The 25371-nt window shown below is 39.2% G+C and overlaps 1 protein-coding gene across 1 annotated transcript in view; it reads left to right on the top strand.

Annotated features, from left to right (window-relative positions):
- The window catches only part of TGFA (transforming growth factor alpha), a 99830-nt gene extending 77569 nt beyond the window's left edge, over positions 1 to 22261 (top strand). Inside the window, exons 3-6 of the mRNA XM_089687191.1 lie at positions 6156 to 6273; positions 8134 to 8283; positions 11180 to 11289; positions 14212 to 22261. Coding sequence (XP_089543317.1) covers positions 6156 to 6273; positions 8134 to 8283; positions 11180 to 11289; positions 14212 to 14219 — 386 coding nt within the window. The 3' untranslated portion in view covers positions 14220 to 22261. The remainder of the gene's footprint in view (positions 1 to 6155; positions 6274 to 8133; positions 8284 to 11179; positions 11290 to 14211) is intronic.
- Positions 22262 to 25371: the final 3110 nt, after the last annotated feature.

Genomic DNA, 25371 nt, shown 5'->3' with positions numbered 1-25371 from the left:
TGTCCATAGATGGTAAGATTTTCTTGCCTGCAACCATGGGTGGCAGGAAAGAAAATTTCTTGATTTCCTCCCACAAAGCTATTGGGTTCTTTTGGCGGGGGCACAGTGATTCTTGCTAGAGGCTATAGCCGCTAGCAATAATCAGATGAAAAACCCATCATGCTGGTTGTACCCAGGTTGATCAACTTGGGTTCAATCAGCCTGCCCAGGCATGGCCGGCTTAAGACTGCACTAGAGAAACCTGCTGCAGGAGCCATTTTTGATCTGTTGTAATCTTTGTGAAGCCCCCAAGGAGGAGTTTAAATTTCACTGTTATGATAACAGGCCAACATCCTCATGAAATATACTGTAGTAATTAATGTAGTAAAAAGAGAATAATTGATCAGAGCCATTACTTAAAAAATCTGTGTATTTTCCCACTAATAAAAGAAGCTAAGAAGCTAACTATATTTACTTAGATGTCTATTTATAATGTAGATAGTGGCATCCATTCTCAACCGGACTCTCCAGTGTTGAGTCCACGCGCACATGCATTTTATAAAACGCAGGCTGTAGTGTGGAGCTTGCTGTATCTTGTGGAGTATTCTTCGTATATGGTGACAGAGAACACTGGGTGACTTGTCAATGTCATGTGACCAGTCCCTTCCCCTCCCATCACTTTTCATTTCATCTATTGAACGGAATGGGACTTCCCTTGCCTTAGTGTCATAAAGCAAACAAAAGGCTAAGTGCATTTTTAAAGCATATCACTCTGCTTTATGAATATGCTGGTGCTTTTCGTTTTTTTCTTTTTAAGTAATGATAAGATCATTTGTCCATTTTATAAATTAAAATAAAAAGAAAGAAAAAAAAGTTTGATTCCGAATTATTAATTTATTTTATAAATTAAAAAAAAAAAGAAAGAAAAAAGTTTGATGCCGAATTATTAAATAATAAAACCTATAAATTAAACTCAGCATGCTTTTCCCTTTAAGTTAAATACAGCACTCTAAGCATTTGTTGCACTGTAAATGAAGGGTCAGAGCGATGCAAGAAAGAACCAGCTGTCAGAGGGGATTAAGCGGCAGGGCGGTTGGCAGCAGACACTTGCATTACCACACTGGGGCATGAGAAGGATCCATCCAGGTTCCTCTACTGTATCCTAGCAATGGACCACATCCTGCTGCTAGGGTATGCCACAAAGGTGTGCTGGACAGGTGTACTTTCAACCTTGTTCACATTCCAAATCCTTTTTGCATTTTGTTTGTAGTAAAAAGTCCACTTTCCTAGATCCATGTACCATCCTTGCCAATAAACCCAGTTCTTGGTGAATACTTTGTAGGCATGCTGCTGACTTTATACTTCAGTTTGAAAATGTAGCAGTCCATTGCCTCTTGGAAGGACTAAGCTTAGCTGAGACAAGTGTCTTTTTCAGCTTGCAAACATTTTTATAAATTTGTCATCCTCAGTAAAAAAAATGATTATATATTTTTATAGTGAGATTTCACATGGCACCTACTGCATGGCAAATGGCAAATAGAATCAATGATACTCTACACTAGTCAGCCATAACTTTATGACCACCCACCTAATATAGAGTAGGTCCCCCTTTTGCCAACAAAACAGCCTTGATTCATTGAGGCATTGACTCCACTAGACCTCTGAATGTATGCTGTGGTATCTGGCACCAAGCCATCAGTAGCAGATCCTTTAAGTCCTGTAAGTTTCGAGGTGGGCCTCCATGGTTCAAGCACATACCACAGATGCTTGATTGGATTAAGATCTTGAGACTTGGAGGCCAATCCAACACCTCAAACTCATGTTGTGTTCTCAAACCATTCTTGAACCATTTTCTGCAATGTGGTAGTGTGTGTTATCCTACTGAAAGAGGCCACTGCCACCAGAGAATACAATTTCCATGAAGGGGTGTACTTGGTCAGCAACACTGTTTAGGTACTGTAGGTGGTTTGTGTCAAAGTAATATCCACATGAATGGCGGGACCCAAGGTTTCCCAGCAGAACATTGTCCAAAGCATCACACTGTTTCCGCTGGCTTCCTCCTTCCCATACTACATCCTGGTGCCCTCTCTTCCCCAGGTAAGCAATGTACACACACCCAGCCATCCATATGATGTAAAAGAAAATGTCATTCATCAGACCAGGCCACCTTCTTTCATTGCTTCATGGTCCTGTTCTCATGCTCACATGCCTACAGTAGGTGCTTTTGGCTGTGGACACAAGTTTGATTGGCCACTCTGACCGGCTTGCGGCTACCCAGCCCCATACACAACAGACTGTGTATCCCATTTGTTTTGCTTTCAACACATCAACTTCATGGACAACATGTCTACTTGCTGCCTAATATATCCCATTGACTTCCAGATGCCATTGTAACAAGATAATCAATTTTATTCTCTCAAACAGTCAGTGGTCATAAAGTTGTGGCTAATCAGTGTATATTTCAGTACCTTTTAGCTCTTTAAATACTGTTGATACCAGTGTATATAGTGCTTTTTTCAGGCTATATTACTCAGATACCAGTCCTTTACCTGTTCTAGCGATGGCTGTTCCTTTTTACACCCTTTAGTTATGTGTGACAAGAAACTGACCCTGTAATCTTGTGAAAATAAGCCAAGTTTTTGTAGCAGAAGTTGTGGAATGTCCTGGTCTCTCCCTGTGCGTATAAAACGATTACTTATTTATCAGCTGCCTGGCCCAGGGACCTTTAAGCTGTTTAGCGAATTCCAATATAACCGCAAAGTGTGGCTGAAATAATGACAATGGGGTGAAGTTAACCCATGCAATTGACGTAACAAAATCCTCTCCAAATAAAAGATATCTAGACAGTTGCTGGGCCTTTACGGTACTTTTATATCATACATGGTATGTTGGAGAAATCTATTTCAATATATTAGACCAAGGAGATCATTTGCATAGTAAACAGCTGAACCCTAGGCTAAAGACACAGAATATATATATATATATATATATATATATATATATATATATATATACATACATACAGTATATATACACTGCTCAGCCATAACATTATGACTACTGATAGGTAAATTAAATATTATTGATTATCTCCTTAAATTAGCATCTGAAATAGGGTAGAGTAAATTAGGCAGCAAGTGAACATGTTGTTCCTGAAGTTGATGTATTGAAAGCAGAAAAAATGGGCAAGTGTAAGGATTTGAGCAACTTTGACAAGGGTCAAATTTTAATGGCTAAACAACTGGGTCAGAGCATCTCTAAAAATTCAGCACTTGTGAGATGTTCCCGGTCTGCAGTGGTCAGGACCTACCAAAAGTGCATCAAGGAAGGACAACTGACAAACCAGAACAGGGTCATAAACAGCCAAGGCTAATTGATAGTCTGATCCAATAGAAGAGCTACTGTAGCTCAAACTGCTGAACACATTTACTGTCTTACTTGTGTAACCCAGAGTCAGCTGATACCGGGCTACTACCTGTTATTAGCTGACAGGGCAGAGTTACGCCATATGATGGAAGGATCCTGGCAATATTGTCAGGATCCTTCCGGCTGCCTGATTGACAGCTGGCTCCACCTTTCAGTGTGCAGTGAGAGCTGTGGCCAGTCACCCCTCCACCAACCTGTCACTCTAGTGTGTGCTGGAGGGGCAGAGAGGGGTGCGGTGATTCACAGTCATTGTTCTCTATGGGAGCAAACCAACAGCTGACTGATCAGCATGGCACCATACAGTATCAAATGGATACTGTGACAAGGAGATGAATCTTTTTTTTTTTTTTTTTACAAACTCCATAATTCTCGTTGAAATATATTGCCTACAAACTTGTCTCCAGCTTGCTGACTGGTCAGTGAAATATTGCCATTCTCTCTACCATTTATACTACCTGTATTTAGAAAATACATGTAATATGTTTAAAGAACACATAACTGGATTCAATTACCTGTATTCAGCAAAAAATTATTCTTTGCATCAGTAGAGACCACGCGACCTCTCAGGCTCAGTCCTATCATTCTGCTTCCAGTGTAATGGTTGAGATAAGATCTCACCCACTGGGGAGTGCATCTTCAATTAGTTGGCTGACTCACAGACTTGCAGTGTGGGAAAGGGCAGTAAAGCCGACCATAGACTGTTCAAATCTCAGCTGGTTTAGCAGGGACTGGCTGAGATTAGAACCATGTATAGGCTGGATGAATGTACCTAAATTGATCAATCTATCAACTTGGATACAACCAGCCTGTTATATTTTACATGTGTTTTCCCGCCCTCCTTCCGGGAGAACACAGTGGCTCCTCGGGAGGTTAGTGTTGATGGGGGATTCAATCAATTTTCTTTCCTGCAACCACTGCTTGCAGGAAAGAAAATCTCCCCATCTATGGTTGCCTTAAATCATACCCATTTTATAGCACTGCATAGCAGGAGTCTGATTATGTAATGAATAAACATGGATTTGCACATATACACATACAATTAAAATTATATATATAAACAAGGTAAAAAAAATAAAATCACTATCTTGATCAAATTATTTACACCTAGTTCATCTGTTTCCCTCAGCCGGCAAGTTAGCTTAAGAAATTACAGTCTTTATCAAGCCCTTACATTGGTCTTCTGATATATTACATTGTGTTTCTAATAACATTTACTGCTCAAGCCCTGAAGAAGTGGGAGGCCTTTCCCCTGAAACATGTTGGCTGAATTTGATACTCTAAACCACTGGTCTCCAAACTGTGGCCCGAGTGCTGGATGTGGCCCTTTGCTTGCTTTTATCCAGCCCTTGGGGCACTGTTTTATCCACTGATACACCAATGGGGCATAATTCCCTCCACTGACACCAATGGAGGAGCACAAATCCTCCATATGACAACAATTATGGAGCACAATTCCTCACAATGACATCAATGATGGGGTGCCATGCCTCCCACTAAAACCAAAGCAGGGGCATGGTTTATTCCCACTGATGGCAGGACCTTTTCTACTCCCAATGGCCACAGTCCAGCCCCCCTAAAGTCTAAAGGACAGCAAATTGGCCCTTTGTTTAGAAAGTTTGGAGACCCCTGCTCTAAACTAAGGGTGTCCAACCTTGGACAGCCACATTGAAAGAAGAGGAATTGTCTGGGGCCACATATAAAATACACTAATCACTGATATAGATAATGTAATAAAACATACAGTTTTTGTAATTTTTTTTATTATAAAAGTAAAAGAAGGCAACATAAAGCTAGTGCAATATTTGACACTGATTTTGATAAAATAATGCATCAATATTTTGTTCAATGGATGTAGTAGCAATTCTCAATTAATTCTCAAGGTGGTCATCAGATATTTTGGTTCTAATTTTGCCCTTTGTGTGCTTCATCCTTGAAAATAGTTGTTAACGAATTTTGGTGCTGCTAGGAACTGAGGACATGAATAAGGAGTGATTGTGAAGAGTGGGTTATTTTTCTTTGGGAAGATAAAACTTATAAAAGGCCTGTAAAGTGACACAGTTAATATTTTCTTCTGCTGCATGTGTTAATGAAGTGTAAATGCACTTACAACATTTCTATGTAAGTTTATGATTTTCATAGCCGTCCTGGGCTGCATGTGGCCTGTGGGCCACAGGTTGGACACCCCCGCTCTAAACCAATACTTGTTAAAAAAAAACTTAAAATGGAACCAAACCATCGATTTAATGGTTTCAAAACCATACAATTAAATTTCCAGCATCTGTCACATTTGCTTGTACAGATCAAACAGAGGGTTAGATGGCAGCTTCCTTGACTGAAAGAGATAGGAGGGTATAGTTCCGCATTAAGCGATATGAGCTTTCCTTATAGGTGATCCTCAATACCTATTTCAGAGTTATTTTTTTTTTTTTACATAAACAACAAATAACATAAAAAAAGCTTTATTTGTGCCCATCCTTTGTCAGTCACTATCTGTCTACATGCATTTGCCTCATCTTCATACCATTATTTTGAACTGAACAGGCCTGCGGAATGTATGTCAGCCAATTGTAGTCTTCAATTGACGTTCAAGTGATAGGGTGACAGCACAGGAGTACAGTTAGGAGACAGCCGACAAGTGGTAAAGCTTATATAATATTTTAGTCATTTTGCTTAGATCTACTTTAAATGTAAGTTTTTGACAGCCTCAAAGCCTTCATCTCTAATACATTCTCTTGTATGTTTATTTGCAGATCCTCCAGTTGCAGCAGCAGTGAGATCTACTTTTCTAGACTGCACGGAAGCCCACAATGACTTCTGCTTCCATGGGACTTGCAGGTTTCTAGTGCAGGAGGCAGAACCATCCTGTGTGTAAGTCATCATTTTGTGCCCAGCTCACAATACTAAGAACGCTCATATGATTGCATGAAATGCTGCTTCTGACAGATGTGGGGTCACTTTACTAGGCCAGCAGTCCTACTGATTTCCTTCTGAACATGCCAGTTGAAGATCAGATGTGTCAGAAAAAAGTCAGAATTCCTTATTTGCATGATTGTTCCAAGTCATTAACTAAAAAAGTGTGGCAGGAAAGCCGGGCATAGACGAGTTAAAAACTGAATGGTCTGTCGATCAAAAACTAAAATGGCGCATACGATTGTGCCATCATTTGTTTTGTTTTCTAAAAAAAATCCAGCATGTAGGATCAGGCACTTGCGATTGTGGCACAAAAATCATGTGTCGCTGCTGGCACACTAATGATCCAAAATCGAACTACCTGACGATCAACAGGAATTTCAATAAATTTTTGGCCCGTCTATGGCCTGCTTAAGAGGCCAGTACAACAGCTAGATAACAAGTATTTTCAAAGAATGCCAGTCTTGGAGTGTGAATTTTTAAAAGCAGGTAGATAACGCAAGCTCCATTTTTCTAGCATGATAGGTTCCCTTCAATGCTCCTTGCTAGAAGCCACACAGCCTCCACTGCTTGCACAGAAAATGATCCCTTAAATTCTATAGAGAGGCTGTCTACCACCAGGACTCATAATAGACACTCTTCCTATAAGAATCAACTCTATTCTTCCATGAAACAAGAGTCCAGGAAGGAGATTTTGGTGCAGCGGCTTTGCAGTTCCCAGCAGGACTCATGGAGTGATTACCTGCATATGATCAGCCTTGGAAACAGGCGGTCATTAAATGTATTTTCTGAATGCAAGCAGTGTAAGTTGCTATCAGATCCTTGCAGTCCATGTACAGCAGGGTTTAGACTGTGAGTAATAGAAGCAGCATAAGGAGCCAGTCAGCTGTGCTGCAGTGGTCATATGAAAACATGGGACATGCTGATAAGGAGAGAGTAACAGAAAGGTGAGCTACTTCTCCTTTCACTGCCCAGTCAGAGGGTGGGGGAGGGACAAGACCTGTCAATATTGCTTAACTGCAGTAGAGAAAAATCAGATCTCCTTGCCTGGCAGACATGGCTGTACTGCGTGAAAGAGCTAGGTACGAGATCTCTCTTTTATGTATTTATGTGTGTGTAGCTAATAGTATGCCTAAAGTTCAGCTTTAAATATCAAAATCTAAGTGCTGTTGTAGAAACTAGTATAGTAGTAGTAATTTATCAGAAACAAGCTCCACTTTGATCTGTAATAAACCGTTCTTGAAAAATGTATTTGACGTACAGATACTGTGATATGAAGACGCATCATCAGTAGTTTCATTGATTTGTCTGTGACCTGCTGTATGAAAACTCTTTCGTCATGATCTTCAAATGCACCGTCGCATCTAATCTTCAGAATATCCCCAATAAAACTCATAACCTTTGCCTTTCTACAGTGCCAAGAGCTATGAAAGCCCAGCAATGATATGGTTATATGTACTTCTAAGTCATTTACTTGGCTACTGTTGCAGTTGTTTGCTTGTATTAATGAAAAACAATAGAAAAAAATGTCACTAGACAGTAAAATTTATCTTTCACATACCGGCAATGTAGTCGGGAGAGCGGATTATTATTCACAGGCGTATAATTATATTACATGTATATGTTGTGTACATTCATTTTTAAAAAATATTTTCATAAGGGTAATATTGCATACAAAAATATCATATCTACAATTTTCAGCTAGCTCATGGAACTCTAGGCTCCTTTTCACATGTTTACCAGGCTATTCACAACTGCCTTTCTGAGAAAAAAAATGATTTTCTCATTGAGTTTCTTCTTTATGTTTTGTTTTTGCAGATGTCTTCCAGGCTACGTGGGTATACGTTGTGAGCATGCCGACCTCCTAGCGGTAGTGGCAGCAAATCAGAAGAAACAGACCATCACTGCACTAGTGGTGGTGTCAGTGGTAGCCACAGCTCTGCTGATTGTTGCCTGTATATTAATGCAGTAAGTAAATCAACTTCAACAAGATTGTACTTTGCTTGCTATCTTCCACCTACTTTTAGAATTGTATCTGAAAGAAACATATGATGCTCTGTAATGAAAAACCACTTTTGCCACTTTTTGGCTGCATTATGGTACCTTTTGACTGTAGTACCCTACTGTGGCTCAGTTGAAATTCCAGGAGCCAGGTAGTCATTGTTAATTCCTGGTGCCTAATGTTTGTAAGCCTTGAGTAGAGATACATGTCCCCTTGCTTCTTAAAGTGCATGTAAACCCTAACAATGAATAACTCTTATTTGCTCCCTTTTATGCTGTTAAATATACCTCTGAAAGCATTTTGCTATATCGGTTCAACAAGTGCAGAAAATACCTGTTGGTCCTGTCAGAAATTTAGAGCTGTTCTGTGTTTTGCACATATTTCCTTTGCTATCTCTAGCAGTATTATCAGCCCTTGTAGTTCTTATCTAGGACTACAAAACAATTAGACCTATGTTGTGAAGAAGGTGAGGGATTCAGTAGTTTAGCAAAAGACAACTGGACAGGGCTGACACTATGACTTGCTATTTTAGTCCAGAAAATGTGTGCTGTCAGCCTACACAGGGAAATTAGGAGCTGAATGCATTTTTTAACCGCTTCCCATGCGCCTTATAGCAGTAATACTGCTACAGGGCGGCACGACTGCGCACAATCATGTATATATACGTGATTTTGCATTTCCGAGTAGGGGGTGAGCTTGAGCCGCGCATGCGCCCTACCCGCGCCACTATTCGCGGCCTCGGCTGTCAACCATCGGGTCTCGGCCAGTTATGACTCGTCGGCACCCGGTGATCAAGGAGGATTACAGATGGAGGGAGAGAACTGTAAGTAAACAATAGAGGTCTCTCCCATGTCAGCTCCTGCACACTGCTATGCATGGCTTGCATAGCAGAGCCATGCATAGCATTGTGCTTACAGTGAAGCACACACACATAGAACACAGTAAAACAGCACACAGCAGAGTTAACCCTTTGATCGCCCCACATGTTAACCCCTTCCTGCCCAGTGCCATTAGTACAGTGTCAGTGCTTTTTATTAGCATTGATCACTGTTTAATAGCAAAGAGTCAAAAATATAGTTTTTCCCTCAAAATTGTCAGTCTTTTTTTTTTTTTTTTTTATAGCGCAAAAAAATAAAATACCACCAAGCTCTGTGGGAAAAAAAGAACGTAAATTTAATTTGGGTGCAGCGTTGCATGACCACGCAATTGTCAGTTAAAGTAACGCAGTGCCATAACTCAAAAAAATAGCCTGGTCAGGAAGGGGGGTAAATCCTCTGGAGGGCAAGTGCTTAATTCGTTTTTATTGGTTTATATGGAAGAGGGCTACAAAACAGAGCCTACGGGGCATACCCTGGTTCTGAGTGCATATAGTGGTACAAAAAAACAACAAGGAAACAAAGAACTAGTTGAAATCTGCCCAAGGGGCATCAAAACGTGCTCAGAGTTCACAAAGTTCAGCAAAGAGGAGCAAGACATAGGAGTAAAACGTGTCTATCACAATAACATATGGGGAACACACAAATATAGGGTAGAGTGTTACATGTTACAGTACATAAAATTTGACTAGTCAAAGGGGAGGCCAAGGTTCTCATCACAATAAAACTATCCAGACAACTTCCATTATAAGGGTGTGAAGTATACCTCAAGGAAATCGATTAAGTAACAGTAGCACTGGAGTCTATCCATATATTCCAAATCTTGGAGAATTTCCTTGGACAACCCCTGGAATAGTATGTGTCTTTATACAAGGGGATCATATTTTTCTGTACTTGAATGCTCTTAAAATGGTTTAAACATGGGGAAATGTGCATGTACTGCAGAGATGTACTGATTATTGTTGTTTTTTGGCCTTGACACAGTAGTACTTATTGGGGTTGATTTACTAAAACTGGAGTGTGCAAAATCTGGTGCAGCTGCGCATGGTAGCCAATCAGCTTCTAACTTGTTCAATTAGGCCCAAAAAAAAATGAAAGCTGATTGGTTTCTATACAGAGCTGCACCAGATTTTGCACTTTCCAGTTTTAGTAAATCAACCCCATGGACTCATAAATTAATTATTTCCTGGTTTAAATTAATTTACTTGCTTGTTTGTCCTCATTCAGAATGAAAAAGAACAAAGACTAGCCATTTAAAATCAGATGAATGCCACAAAGACAGGGCTACCTTCAATTCTAGTAATGTGTGTGTACTTTTTACAAGCCAGTGTAGCCCTACATGCCAGCTTTCCTGCTGAATCAGCCAATATTCGAGCCATAGTTGGCTCTGTCAGCACCAACTGGCTCAAAAAAAGTTAATTTTCAAGGAGCCCTGTGGAAAATTGTCTGAACATTGACTACATCCAGTCAGATGTTTAGCATTGATTAAGGAATTTATTACATTTCTGTTGTTCAACCTACAGACTAAAAAGAGAAATCTGTATCTGTATGACTAGCCATAGACCCGGTGATACAGGACATAGAGATTTACTAAAACTGGTGCAGCTGTGCATGGTAGCCAATCAGCTTCTAACTTCAGCTTGTTCAATTAAGCTTTGACAATAAAACCTGAAAGCTGATTGGTCTCTATACAGAGCTGTACATGAGTTTGCACTCTCCAGTTTTAGTTACTCTCCCCCACAATATTAGAGGTCCTTTATTGACTGTTCATGAAAGTGGGCAGGTTCTTCCTTAGCATGCCATCTAACTTGTGTCCAATCCCAGGATGGGATTCTAATCCTGAATTTAGAAATTATTTAAATAAATCTCAGGTTTGTATCCTGCGTCTGTGTGAGTTTTGCTGCCAATTCAATTACAATTTTGTAGGTTATCAAGGTTTACCTTTCAGTTTACTGCTGACTAACAATAGTTCCCTTGTGCTTTGTAGCTGTTGTAGCTGGAGGAAACAGTGTGAGTGGTGTCGATCAGTTTTATGCCGACACGAGAAACCAGACGGTGTCTTCAAAGGAGGAGCATCCTGCTGCAAGTCAGAAACAGGTAAACTACTAACCTTGAGTAGGAGAATGAGGGTTATTTTACCATTTCACATTGTAAAATTGGATGTCTGCAGACAGGAAGTGTTCCTATTGCAATGCCATTCAATAAAAATTTTGGATGGAAAACAGTTGGGTGGGGAACAGAAAAAAATGACAGAGCAACATAGTTTTCCTCCAAGTATAAGAAGCAGGTTGGATATATAAATATATAAAAACCAAAACATTTTTAATAGAGTGGTGAGGGTTTAGAATCCCTTCTCAGTCGCTGATTAAATCATATTTTTTGTTCTGCTGATCTTTGTCACCAGGACTCAAAAAGTGAACAAAAATCTAAAATTTTGAGTTGTCACTGAAACTAGAATAGAGGGAAAATCTTCCAATGGGAAACTTGTTACAGAGACAACTAAGAGTTGATTGTCTTAATTTTGAAGAGATTACCTTCCACTTCCTGTTGTGTCTACAGGACAGGAAATTATGGGAATTTCTCCAATGTAACATCAACAGCAAAAGCAAAAAAACTATTTTAAAATATTATAAAATCTAAAATTTAAAAATGGGCTCATCTAGCATCCTTGTCTCTTGAAATTTTGTAGTACCTTTAACTAGTATGTAACAGACAGAAGAAAGGGCTTTCCATGTATGCCACATTTAATCTAAACCAACACAACATTTGCCGTACAGTGGAAAGTGGAAACAGGATGTTCTATAAAATGGAGCCTGAAAGCCAGGGAGGTTCATGGTTTAGGGGGTGAAAAGGGCAGCTTAGACCATAAATCCATGGCATCTTGCCAAATGTAGTTAAAAAAGAGGTTACAGTATCCACAGGAGGAACGTTTAACTGCCGACGTGAAAATAACGCAGCCATTGTGAGGTCGAGTGAGATGGGGACTTGCACAAGGTTACTTTGTCTCTTATGGAAACATGTGGATATGTGGAAAGAGCCCTCTCCTTCCTGAGCCGCCGCATTCACACAAATGGTCAAATACATATTGCTGTGATTTCATCTCCTCCTTGCATCAGCCAAGTCACACCTGCTGTTTTCCAGTTTAATGTAAAGATAAATGGAACAGTCACAACATGATTCACAGACCTGTCACCATGTATTAAATGGCTCCTGAGTCAGGAAAATATGTATCATTCTGTATTAGTGGCTCCAGTCGGTTTTGCGGGGCTTTTATAAAAACGATGCTGGCAGTGGTCATGTATGACAGGTACACTTTACTTACAAGCAGTCTCTATGCAGGAGAATGCAATGACTGTAATCTGATAATTGCAGTGCGTTCCCATGAAGGTGAAGGGAAACTGGATGTGGAGAACTTAGGAGCCATTTTTGAGCATCAGAAAATACAGTGTGCAAATATTTGCATTTCTGTCTCTCCCTCTCTCCAAACATACATTTATGTACACTTATCTTTCTATCTTGTAATAATTATTGTATGTACAGTATGACAGCTTCTCTCTGTTTATTAGCAGAAGTTAGCCAAGAAGTGAAATTAGACAGCGTTAGATTGCACAGGGATGGTGGAGCATCTTGGCTGAGGTGTCCTTCTTTATTGGTTTCCCAGCTCCGTGTTCTTGAACAGAGATCTGTTCAAAAAAAGCAGCTTAGGAACCATTCATCTGTAGAGAGAGGATTTTCTTGCCATGAAGAAACCATCTGATTATTATTCACGAGTACTATATGCATTGGTTGGCAGTTTGTCAGCTGTGGTATTTACCAGTAGATTCTAAGGGTGGAGATGAGATTCCAATAGTAGAATGACCTATTATACTGTTTAGAATCATTTCCAGTCCAGCTTTTAATAAGCTTCATGACACACCTATAATGAATTTTCTATGTATTTTACACTAATACCGGCCTTTAGCCTAGACTGATTCTGAAACTACTGTGTTATTTGTACAAAAACCATAACTATATGAGGAATCACCAAGAACTTTATGACCAACAGCAATAACCATTAACAAAATGGAAGATACCAATTACTAATTCTCACAGTTCTTCACATTCCTGTTATAATAATAATATTGCTACTATTGTTATTTATACAGGGTTAAACTGTGACCCCCTAGGAACAGTTCCTGGGGGCAGTATATGCATTCTCCAAAAATGAAATTAATGCACTCCAGGAAATGTTATAGAGAGTAGCAAAAATCACTAGAAATTGCTTATTGTCAATATAACTGAAAATTCTAATTCTTGCATTACTCAAATCCTGACTAATTCTCTTTAATGTGGCTTGAACTAATAGGACCTGGTATAGCTCTTGGACAAAATCAGCATTTTCGTTTGATTTATGTTGTGGTAAATTGTCTTTTTGTTTCTGGACCCCTGACCATCACACCTATATGAGCTTCTTTGAGATTCTTTTCCAAAACCATAGTCAGTGATATGGACTTGGCCCCATTTGAGTCTATAACATTCTCTGTTCTTCTGAGAAGAATTTCCACAAGATTATGGAGCGTATCTTTGAGAATTTGTTCTCCTTAAGCAAAACAGCATTTATAAGGCCAGGTACTGATTTTGGACAGAAAGATTTGGCTCAGAATTGACATTCCAACTTATCCCAAAGGTGTTTATTAGGGTTAGGTTCAGGGCCCTGTAAAGACCACTTAATTTCCTCCACATGAAAATCATCTTTATGGATCTAGTGGAGTGCACAGAAGCATAGGCTTACTGGAATTAAAAAAGAATCTTGTTGAAACAGTTATCACAAGGTTGGAAAGACACAGTTGTCTAAAATGTCTTTTGTATGCTTTAGCATTAATAGTACCATTCACAGGAAACATCCGTAATCAACAATTTAGAGGAGCATCTACATAGCTATATGCAGGCGTGATGGTCAGGTATCCACATGTTTTGGGCCATGTAAAGTAATACATAGTAACTCATAATTTTCTCTAATTTTTTTGTCTTGCTTTTCAGTGGTCTGAAAGAGATTGCAAGAGTCCAAAGGCATCTTCTTGGCTACAGAATATTAGAGATCCAGCCTGCTCAACTCACTTCTCAGACTACAGCTGGGACTCATAATTGTAACCGGACACATGTTGGACTCTGTGATGACTAATGGGAACTCATTACCCAACGTCCCCTGCACAATGTGAAGCAGTGATCCTAGGAGGAGCTCACTTCACACTGGAAATTGAGACATGTTTGGATTCTAAGTAGTCTGGGTGGATCATAGAGTGCGGCCAGCGGTGGATGGACTGACCCTCTAAGTGTTGAGTTTATTTTTGTTACAAAGGGTCTACTTTGGGTTTGATTGTTCTTTTAACGACCCATCTGTCAAGTGGGTCATCTAAACATTGTAAGTCGTGGCCGTATAGGTCTACCTGTTGGCAAGATGGGCAGAATATTCATATTTTATATTCTTCAAAAAGACTGCAAAGATGTTGCTTTACATGGACCATTCTTTAATATACCATGCTGCTGGCATTTCAGTATACATAGAATTATATCTAGGGACAGCCTGGTGATATCCACAGGAGTAGAAAATCCATTTTGAGTTAATTTTTTGAAGAGCAGAAAGCTATTTTTAAGTTTGAAATTCAGATTACCTATACAGTGCATTAGTATTAACTTATCGTAGAACCTCTTAACTTGGTCATATTCACAGTTCTAGCTAAACTTACAGGACGGCTTTAAAAACTATCTTTAGTTCTGTTTTGGAAATATCCAGTCCCACTGGAGCTGGCAAATGTACCTCCTATTTAACATTTGGAAATGTCCACAACAACCAGAGAATTATGACCAACTGGAATGCTTCTTCTTCTAAGTTCATCATCTGGTCTCCAGCAGCATTCATGGCTTTGGATTGTCACACGAAGGCTTTTGGTTTTAGCATGGACATTGTGGACTTGATGTTTTTCAGATCTTTATGCTTCATTGCTTGATTCCATGCAGATTGCTGGGTGTTGGGTGATAACCCCACTAGAAACGTCACTCTAAACTATTCATTTTATTGTCTGTAATATTCATATACATTAGCAGAATACAGGTGATCCAGTTCAGGCTTAGCAATAGCAGAAGAAGTGCTGGTAGAAGGGAACTCGTCCATAGCTTAAACTTATTAGTGGTTAAACCTTAGTCACGCTCTGGAAGCGTGTACTGTATGCAAGTTTTCTAAATACTTGGGTAGAATCTCAGAATAATGGAAAAGCACGGTCATGTTTTAAAGTGAGGAAATGTCAAAAGCAAATAATAGTCAGTCTTCTACCTGACAAACCTAAATAATTTGCATCACTACCCACCTCTTCTATTGCATCAGTGTTTCCCAGTTAAGGACACTTATGCAATTAATAATCAACCCACCTACCTGCTGACGACCAGTTACGGTACAATCTTTTCCAAAATATTAACTGGAACAAGTACAAGTCCAGACAACATCTTTATCCATGCCACTAATGGCTAACACTAGAATAAAAATATTGTCTTAAAAGACCCTTCTGAAAATTATGCAGAGCCACAGTGATACAAGTTCCAGACATTGGGAAACCCTATACTACATTTTGCTAACTGAGCAGAACAGCTTACACTTACCAGAATTAGAGAGCAGACTTTTTATGAAAATGTTGAAGTAAGGTATCCCAACATAGACCTACTTTTTGTTAATTATTATTATATATATATATATATGGCAGCTAGAGGTGTTGAGAACCAGTAATCACTAAGGATTGTTCATTCTCATAAACTGTATTGGGATTATGTAATGCGTCCATTTAAATGCACATGGTACTCATCAACGTTCTTCTTTAAACCCAACCTTGCCTATGCACCTATAGTTTAAACTGCCCCTTATAGTGTGCTGTTGTAAAGAAGCACATAGTGATACAACAACCAACAGTTTTCCGTGTATGACATTGCTACACCAGTCTCCAAAGACACAGTATTTTCCTGTTAAGAGTAACTGATTTCCCGCTACCATGACATCACATAATCAGAGAAGGGTAATGGAAGGCATACATGAGTCTTTCATTACCCATCATGACGTATGTGTTGCCATAGTATAGTGTCATCGGGCTGTAATAGGAAAGCAACTTGGAAAGCCTGAGAGGAGACACAGCATTTCTACAGTAACCAGAAAGGTCTCCAATGTCTCAGAGAAATGGCTGGTCACTTTTTTGTTAAAAAATAACAGTGCTTTGTAACTTTTTTTTTAAGCCTCATTATTTTATAGGGCATCATTGATGCCATCTATCTTATATGAGACAACATTTAATATTCAGTTAAGTACACCTTCTGATGTTTAATTGTTTAGCATTAGTTTATGACATTTGAATCACCATTGGCGAATAATTCCTCATCCTCCCAACTGAAGTACATCTAAGCTATAACAATTATTATTTTCAACTACAAGAGCCAATGAAAGCTAAAAAGAAAGCAATTGCAAGGCTGAAATAATGACCCTTGGCACACAATTTGCCTTGTCTTCTTGAACATAGCCTCATATTAAATGACTTAAACTACAGAAACAGAAAATGTATGACTGAAAAATATCAGTTTGCAGTATAGGGACCTTTTAATCTATAAAAAAAATACAGAAAGGGCAAAATACTTTCACGTAATTTGCTTTGTAGGTGATATAAGTGTCATAGCTAAAGAAATGTGGAGTGAAATACATCAAGGCATTGCAGAGTGACCATGTACAAATAGTTGTGCCGTATAGTTTGTTTTAAAGAGAGTTCAATAAAATGGACAATGTATTAAAGTAAAATGTGTACCTCACTGTATACAGTTTAATAGCCTGTCATGCGCATCTCCAATTGGCCGTTAGGTTGTCCATCTGACCTGACAGGCAGCCATACAGCCAAGTGAAGGAGCTTGTACAAGAGACTAACAACGCTGATGGTTAATCATAGGGCAGCAGCCTAACATTGTCAGCCTGGCACTGGAGGTGCTGTTACTGGCAGGATCTCCAGAAAATAAACTTTGTAACACATTTGTAAAAACAAATTTGTTCAAGAAAACCGTATACAGTGAGGCATGATGTGAATTTGGGATTTCAAACACTTTATTCTTTTTATTTCTTTGCACATTTTTAAATGTTCCTCTGTCAAATTAGGAAACCTGTCCAAAGGTGAGTTTAGGTTATTCACAAGTCCAATTCTGTATATTATTTTCTCCAGGTTTCACAAACAATAGTTTTCTATTTTCAGTGGATTTCTAGCTTGTGTCAGTAAAGCTGGCTGGTTTAGCAGGGACCAGACAAATTTTGTTTAGTGTTCGGCTGTCCCCTCAACAAATGTCGATTGTTTGATTGACTTCTGCCAAAGTGACATGCTGGAAAACTTGCTGTTGCTGATCAGAGTATTTTGACAGTCACAGGTCCTGTTGTCAGAACACAGTATCCTGGCAGGGGGGATTCTGCCATCCAGCTCGTTTGCGTGTATGGAGGAATGTGTTCATTGTGTGTGTTTTTTTTTATTTAATCCTCTGAACAAAAAAAAAAAACTAACACTGTATGGCCAGCTTAAGGCAGGCCATAGACGGAGTGAATTTCTCTCCTGCAACCACAAGTTGCAGAAAAGAAATTTGCTTGATTTCTGCTATCAACACAGACAGCTATGACAGGGGAATCCCTCCTGCAGAGCTATTGTGTTCTCCTGGCAGGGGAAGTTGTCCCTGCTGGGAAAACACAATGGTTATTGCTGGTGGCTATAACATCCACTAGCAATAATTGCATGTAAAATTTGGCAGGCTGGTTGTACCCAAGTTGATCAATTGATAAACTCGGTACATTCTGCCTGCCCATACATGGGTCTAATCTCTTCTGGTTCCTGCTGAACCAGATGAGATTCGAACCGTCTATGGCTGGCTTAAGGCTCTCTGCAGATTTTCCCTGTCTATGCTCCTTCCTGACATTCATTATGTAAACTCCTCACGTCATCATCATCCTGAAAGTGCATCAAAAGTTTTAATAGTTGAGGAGTTTTTGGCTTCAGCCCTAGTAGACTTGTTTGATGCCTTTTTTATAGAGTTTTGTTGTAGGCATAGAAGAAATTAAGTTGTCCAGTCATAAATAATAGGTTTTATCCTCCCACTCCAGTATGCCAGGCATTATAAGAACAGCTGTTTTGTTCATGACATGAGCCTTATGTGGTCTGCATTACTGAGTTCTTTCCCACCTAATGTTTCCTCCTGTCCATTCCAAAGACATGACGTGTGTCTGAGGTCATAGTCAATGCAGGGAAGCAGGTTCCAGCATGTCTAATAATGCCAGTGTTTAGGAATCAAAGAATGAGTAGGAAACCTCTTCAGGGGAAACATCTTATTTTTATATTCTGGTAGCAATAATGAAATTAAATATATGACAGAGATTCTCTCTGCATCAATGGTGAACTTTCAGAATATTGGTCCTCTTGATTGAAAGTGTTTGAAAGAAGAACTGGCCATGTTTCCCAGAGCAACTCAGATCTTTCTTTCCTTCATACATCAGAGACATAGAAGAGAGAACTGGATTGGTTATAATGGTAATTAAAAGAGATTCTTCATCAGACACTTTTGGTCTTGAGGCCCATTGTGTTTTGTGATCTTTAAGGACTGTCAGCATTTTATTACATTACTCTAATCTGTGCTGTATCCTTGTAGTTTATTCATGCCAGACCCTTTCTGTTCTTTGAAGGTTACTGTACTCTAAGAGCAGCTCATGGCCATAGTTCATGAGATTGGAAAACTCTGATTTTGTAAGGAATGAGCTAAAACACTATAAGGGAACATAAGATAAAACAATGCATTTAGCCTATGTTGTTGCTGGACATGTAGAAGTGTAATTAAACACTGTTAGTTTTTAGGGAAAGCTTGCCTCTTGGGGTAGACTGTACAGAAATATTAGTTAGGGTTTGAATGCAATAATGTAATACAATCAGTGATATTTAAGACACATTCTGTGATGCAGATAACAGTAAACATTTTCAACCCAGCTGATGTACTTCTGATGGAGTATGCTAAGGTCCTCCAAACCCAATGGAAAGCAACTTTGTTGTCCAAACCAAAAAGAAAATGTTTATCCAGTATGAATATCTTGAAGAGGTGCGTACGAATTTATAAGACGGATATGTTTCTGTGTAGCTTGACTGAATGGCCAGACACATTTTCCTGTATTTTTATATATAATTAAGTGAATGGAAGGTTTTAAAACTCCAATGTGGAGTAATTATGACAATAACACTACCAAAATATTTTCAATATGCTATTAGTTTATTCTTCACAAGAATACAGTTAGGCTAGGTTCACACTGTGATACAATTTTGATCCGACTTTCAGTGCGATTATTTAGTGCTATTTGGATGCAACTTTGATGAAACTTTGATAAGGTTTGTTTATTCTGTTGGGCCAAAATCGCACTGGAACACACCAAAATAGTTGCAAAATCGCTCCATGCTGAGTTGTATTGATATGAATGGACAGCATTGAAAACAATGTAATTTTCCATGGTCATTGATTCTGTGCAACTCAAGTCGAATCTGAAATTGCACTAGTGTGAACCAGCCCTTGAGATCCCCACCAGGGTGAATTTTTCTCTCTTATTTTCAGTGATATTTTTAATTCCTTAAAGTAGAAGTACTGAATAGCCAAAACTTTTTTTTTTATTTTGGATAGAGTAAGGGAGGGTTATAACCCCTGTCAGTTTTTTGCCATCTGTGACCCATTGGAGATATTTCCATTCACTTCTTGTTCCTCAGCCAAAACAGGAAGTGAAGGGAAATCTCTGCAAATTAAGGGAATCCCTTGAGGTCCCCAAGTCACCAGAAGTAGTGTCCCCATTGGAAGATTTGTCCTCTATTACTTCTCTTGGGAGTTTTACTTTCAATGATAATGCTAAATAGGACAAATAGAGAGGGTGAATCTCCCTAACGGGGTTACAGACAGCAATAAAAACCTAATAGGTATTTTAATACATCTCCAGTCTATTCACAACAACAAAAAACCTTTGCCTTTAGTTTTACTTTAAGGACTACAACAAAATGGTGACCGTCCACACACTGCCTCAGCATATAGTGAACGTCTTCCCAAAACTGAAAATATTTTTTATCTGAAACAAAATTCTATTTGTCCTTGAAGTTGTCCAGTGGTAGTTTTCCCCCAGCACCCAGAATCTTACAAATGGTCAAAATGTAGGCCTTTGCCTTTACCTTCTGCTTACTCAGCTAGGTAACCCTTACTATCGTACTACTATCTATGTCACTACTGATCAAAATAGAGCTCTGGAATACCTGCATGTTATATATACAGTATGTGGAAGGATGGACAAATGATTGCAGCATTTGGAAGCCAGACATCCAAATCTTGGAGCCAGTAGACAGTTTTAGAAGTTGGGAAACAGAACTGCAGCAGTTTCCTATGTGACCTGCTGACTTATGGTATCATATAAATGATTACTATTGCCACAGGTGTCTGCATTATGAAAAAAGATTATTTTGTATGTTGTCTATGTCACTAGTTCCATTGCTCAGTTCTTACACAATTGCTAAAATGCACCTAGCATTGACAAATATCACTTCACTGTTCATGATATGCTATTAGGATGAGTTCTCCTACATAGAAATACAACTGACAAAATGGCTGTCTTCTCACATTTGTATAACAAATAGTATTCTAGATATGGTCTAAAATGCAACTTTTCCTACAAAAAGGTGTCTTATTAAAACATTGTTTTTTGCAGCAAGTTTAGTGATGCAAAAGGGATATTTTAGTTACAGTATCTGATTGTACACTTGTGGTCAGAATGAACTACTAGCATCTTAGATCTCTCAAGGACTACATTGGTGAGATCTTAGCATTATAGATCCAGTTATATCTTTACCTGCCATAGAGTCTCATTCTGCAGCAGCTAGAGGAGTCTTAACCCTCCTGCTAATTCTTAACAGTATAAAATAAAGTGACGTCAAAGAAGAAGATATAAAGTGGACACAACAGTTTGGTAAAACTGAAAAACAAGATGCAGAGGTCTCACCACCGTACTCTTCAAGAGATATTAGAAATTGAAGTATGAATAGAATGTCCCTCTTAAAGGATTTAAAGGGTTAATCCACTTTTATATAATTTTTGGCTATGCTGATTCTCAGAGCCAGGACAGCAAAATAATCAACTTTGTAAATAACATTTATTACCTATATCACTCTAGTACACTTATGCATAGGTTTTGGCATGTCTGCTGTGCCCAATCAAAAGGCTTCAAATTTGCTTACCAGCATGGTGTCTCTAGCCAACAGTAACCAGTTCAGTATGGAATGTTCAAGTAGCATTTAATGTTGTGTCTACAATTTCCAGCTAGTATTAGCTGGCCCCAGCCAAAACTAGTAGTAGGCAACAGAGGTAATAAATATAATTTACCAACTGAATGTTTGTTTCCCTGACTCAGAATATCACAAAAGGTGCATAAAATATTATCTTTTAAAGTACGCCTGTAATTATTCTTGGAGTTTAAAGTAAGGAAGATGCTGAGCAGATGCCACCATAAAGACTATAACCATTACAGTGCTTGGGCTTGGTGATAGGTCATTCAGTGAATGACAGTGGAGGGTGGAAGTTTTTTTGGATTGAAGGTTTTGTCTCATGCCTAAGCCTAGGACTACCTAGATACAATAAAACCCAAAAATACTGTTGAGGTAAGAGAACCTTATGGCTGCTGCCCAGCTTTGTCCCAAAATTGACTCTGCAAAAATTCTGTAAGGCTTCCTATACCCTGGTTAATAAAATATTACTTTTTTGTTAATCCAACCCACACTTTCCGTTTTTATCAAATCCTGCCCCAGGTATTAGCAACAAAATGTTTTTCTGATCTGTTTTTTACTTCAACAAACCAGTCACTTTGTAGAAATGGTAACTTTAATGTATATCTTGCACTGAAAGAAAAGGTAATATTTAAAGTTTAATTTATTTGTATTCTAAATTAATTGCAATTATGTGTCATTGTGATTGGCTGAATATTAGTTATTTAAAAACCCTTGGATATTAAACACCATTTTTGTACTCAGCTGTCTTTTCGTCTTTTGTTTATTTAAAATAAAATGAATAACTATGTCTGAAACTGAAAGTATGTCAACCAATAACCTCCAAATTTGTGATTATTAAAAAAAAGATTGCAAATGATTTGAGGCTAGGTTTACATCTGCGCGGGTGGTGCTGCTGCGGATCCGCACGAAAATCCGTGTAGCTGCACCACCCACACAGAGAAATGTGGACCCGCGGGCGGGTGACATTAGTTCTAATGGCACGCCTTCCGCACTGGAAAACGCAACCATACTGGGAACCGAGGTTCCCGTGCGGGCTGCGTTTTCCAAAGCAGTGCAGGGACTTCTTCCCTGCGTGTCATGGGCACGGGAGTCCATTCAAATGAATGGGCTCTCATGCCTATGCAAAACTCAGCCCGCACAGCCTCATATATGTGAACCGGGGGTAAATAAGAAACAAAGCTTTACCAAATAATATGCAACCATCTTATTTTGGTTTTGATCAGCCAGTCCTAAAATTGTTATGCAGCTTTGCATGAAATGCTACATTTTCCTCTCGCATAATGAAAATTCATAGACATTTGTCCACTAAGGTGCATTTTCAGAATGTAGAGCATAGCTCCGTACTCTATTTCTCTCATTACAGGCTATAAAAAAAAACTGGCCTTCATCACATTATTTCCACCCCCCGGGTTTATTTACTAAAGCTGGAGAGTGCAAAATCAGGCTCATTTCTGCATAGAAACCAATCAGCTTCTAACCTCAGCTTGTTCAATTAATCTTTGGCAATAGAACCTGGAAGCTGATTGGTTTCTATGCGGAACTGAGCCTGATTTTGCACTTTCCAGCTTTAGTAAACAGATCCCACTGTGTACTGCAGAACAGAATAAAAATTATTTTATGGAACAGTATTCAAGCAGCCACTATGGAATACAGTGGTCACTACTTATTTACTGGATTTATTTATTACAGGTACTTATATAGTGCCATCATTTTACACAGTGTTTTACATATATTGTACAGTCACATCAGCCCCTAACCCTCAAGGAGTGTACAATCTAAGGTCGCTAACTCACATTCATGCATAGTACACATACTAGGGCCAATTTAGACAGGAGCCAATTAACCTACTGTGTCTTTGGAATGTGGGAGGAAACTGGAGTACCTGGAGGAAATCCATGCAGGCACAGGGAGAATATGCAAACTCCACACAGTGCCACGATTCGGATTTTTTAAGTGAAACAAAAACATAGAAAAGTGATGGGAGAAAAAAGACCAAGTGGTCCATTGAGTCTGCTCATTTATTTTTATTATTATTTATTATTTTATTTATTATTCTAACAAAACTCTAAAGCTAACCATACACGAGCAGAGTGTGCAAAAAGTGTCATTCAAACGTCCTTCAGAATTTCGTATGCTTTTTGCATTCCATTTTGGAATGAACGGACTTTCCTGAACCAAAACCAAATTTACTGTTGCCAAATGTTCCATCCTGCTCCTAATTTTCTTGTCACTGTGTTAGGAAAATTAACATTAATGTGTGTGCTAATTACCAGAGAAGAATGTGACAGGACCCTACTGAGAGCCAAATTTTATAGCTCAAAATTTCTCTTCTATGGCATTCTGAAGTGTGGCCACAAATATCTATTTACCGGTATTTGAAATCTTCAAGTTCCTAATTGTTCACATCATGTACATATGAGAAAAAATATGCTTTTGATAGTATTTGATGCTATAGTGGAGTAGTATTGGTTTTACAGTATATGAGGCTATTTTTAGATGGAAAAAAGCATGTAGTGAAGTCTCAGTGGTAATCAGTCACATGGGTGGCTGGGTGACAGAGCAGTGAATTGATATAATGGACAATCAATGCAGCAAGCAATGAGGACATGGATCCCGTGTTCAAATATATATGAGTGACATTGCCCATGGTCACGCTAACTATGCTCATGAAGCTACAATCAATGAGCTGCTAGACAGTAGTCTATTCCACATCTCTGCTAACTGAAGTTAATGATAGCATTACTCATAATATTTGTGAATACGGTGATAAAGTAGTAAACTTGATAAAAAAGAATGTTTTTTTTAGCAAGGAACATACATTCCACATTAATAATTATGCTACCAAAATTAATGTGTGCTGTACATTGCCTCCAGCACTGTTCCTGTGTTTTCTTGCCAGAGGCTGCCATTTTGCTGTATCCCAGAGCCCCTGAGCAGCAGTAAACCTTTAACAAACTCGTGCAGACTCCACCTCCGCAACATCGCCAAAATCCGCACGTTCCTAACCCCAGAAAACACTAAACAGCTCATCCACTCCCTCATCATATCACGACTCGACTACTGCAACTCCCTCCTCACTGGCCTGCCTCGCCACTGGCTATCCCCGCTTCAGTCAGTCCTGAATATGGCTGCCAGACTCATTTACCTTTCCAACCGCTCCATCTCCGCCACCCCCCTCTGCCAATCCCTCCACTGGCTTCCGATTGCGCAACGGATCAAATTCAAAATCCTAACTCTGACGTAAAAAGCTGTCCACCATACTGCCCCGAACTACATCACTGACCTAATATCCAGCACGCACACTCCGCTCCTCACAAGACCTCCTTCTCTCTAGTTCCCTGATCTCCTCCTCCCATGCCCGCTTCCAGGACTTCTCCAGGATGTCACCCATCCTCTGGAACTCCCTGCCCCAACCCATCAGATTATCACCTACTCTCCTCTCCTTTAGGCGCACACTGAAAACCCATCTCTTCAGGGAAGCCTACCCCACCCCCTGCTAACTTGCCGACCTCCTCCACTCTTCCTACCACTCTATCCCCTACAGCTATCTCCTCCTGTACCACTATCCCCTCCCTCCTAGATTGTAAGCTCGAAAGAGCATGGCCCTCAATCCCCTCATGTTTTGCATTGCATTGGTATTGTTCTGTCACATGTTCTGTCCCCCTTTGTAATGTACAGCGCTGAGCAAACTATTGGCGCTTTATAAATACTGTATAATAATAATAATAGGATGTCAACAGATCGACCTCTACATTTTTGGCACAGTGCCGAAAAGTAGAATGCAACTGAACATGTGCATAACCAGGTGAGACCTTGGGGTTGATTTACTAAAGTCAAATGGACTGTGTAC

This window comes from Staurois parvus, unplaced genomic scaffold, assembly GCF_062004578.1.
Source record: "Staurois parvus isolate SC_StPar_1 unplaced genomic scaffold, SC_StPar_1.0 ptg000420l, whole genome shotgun sequence".
Lineage (NCBI taxonomy): Eukaryota > Metazoa > Chordata > Amphibia > Anura > Ranidae > Staurois > Staurois parvus.
Note: the sequence above shows the minus strand (reverse complement) of the source record. Positions and strands in the feature narration are given on the sequence as shown.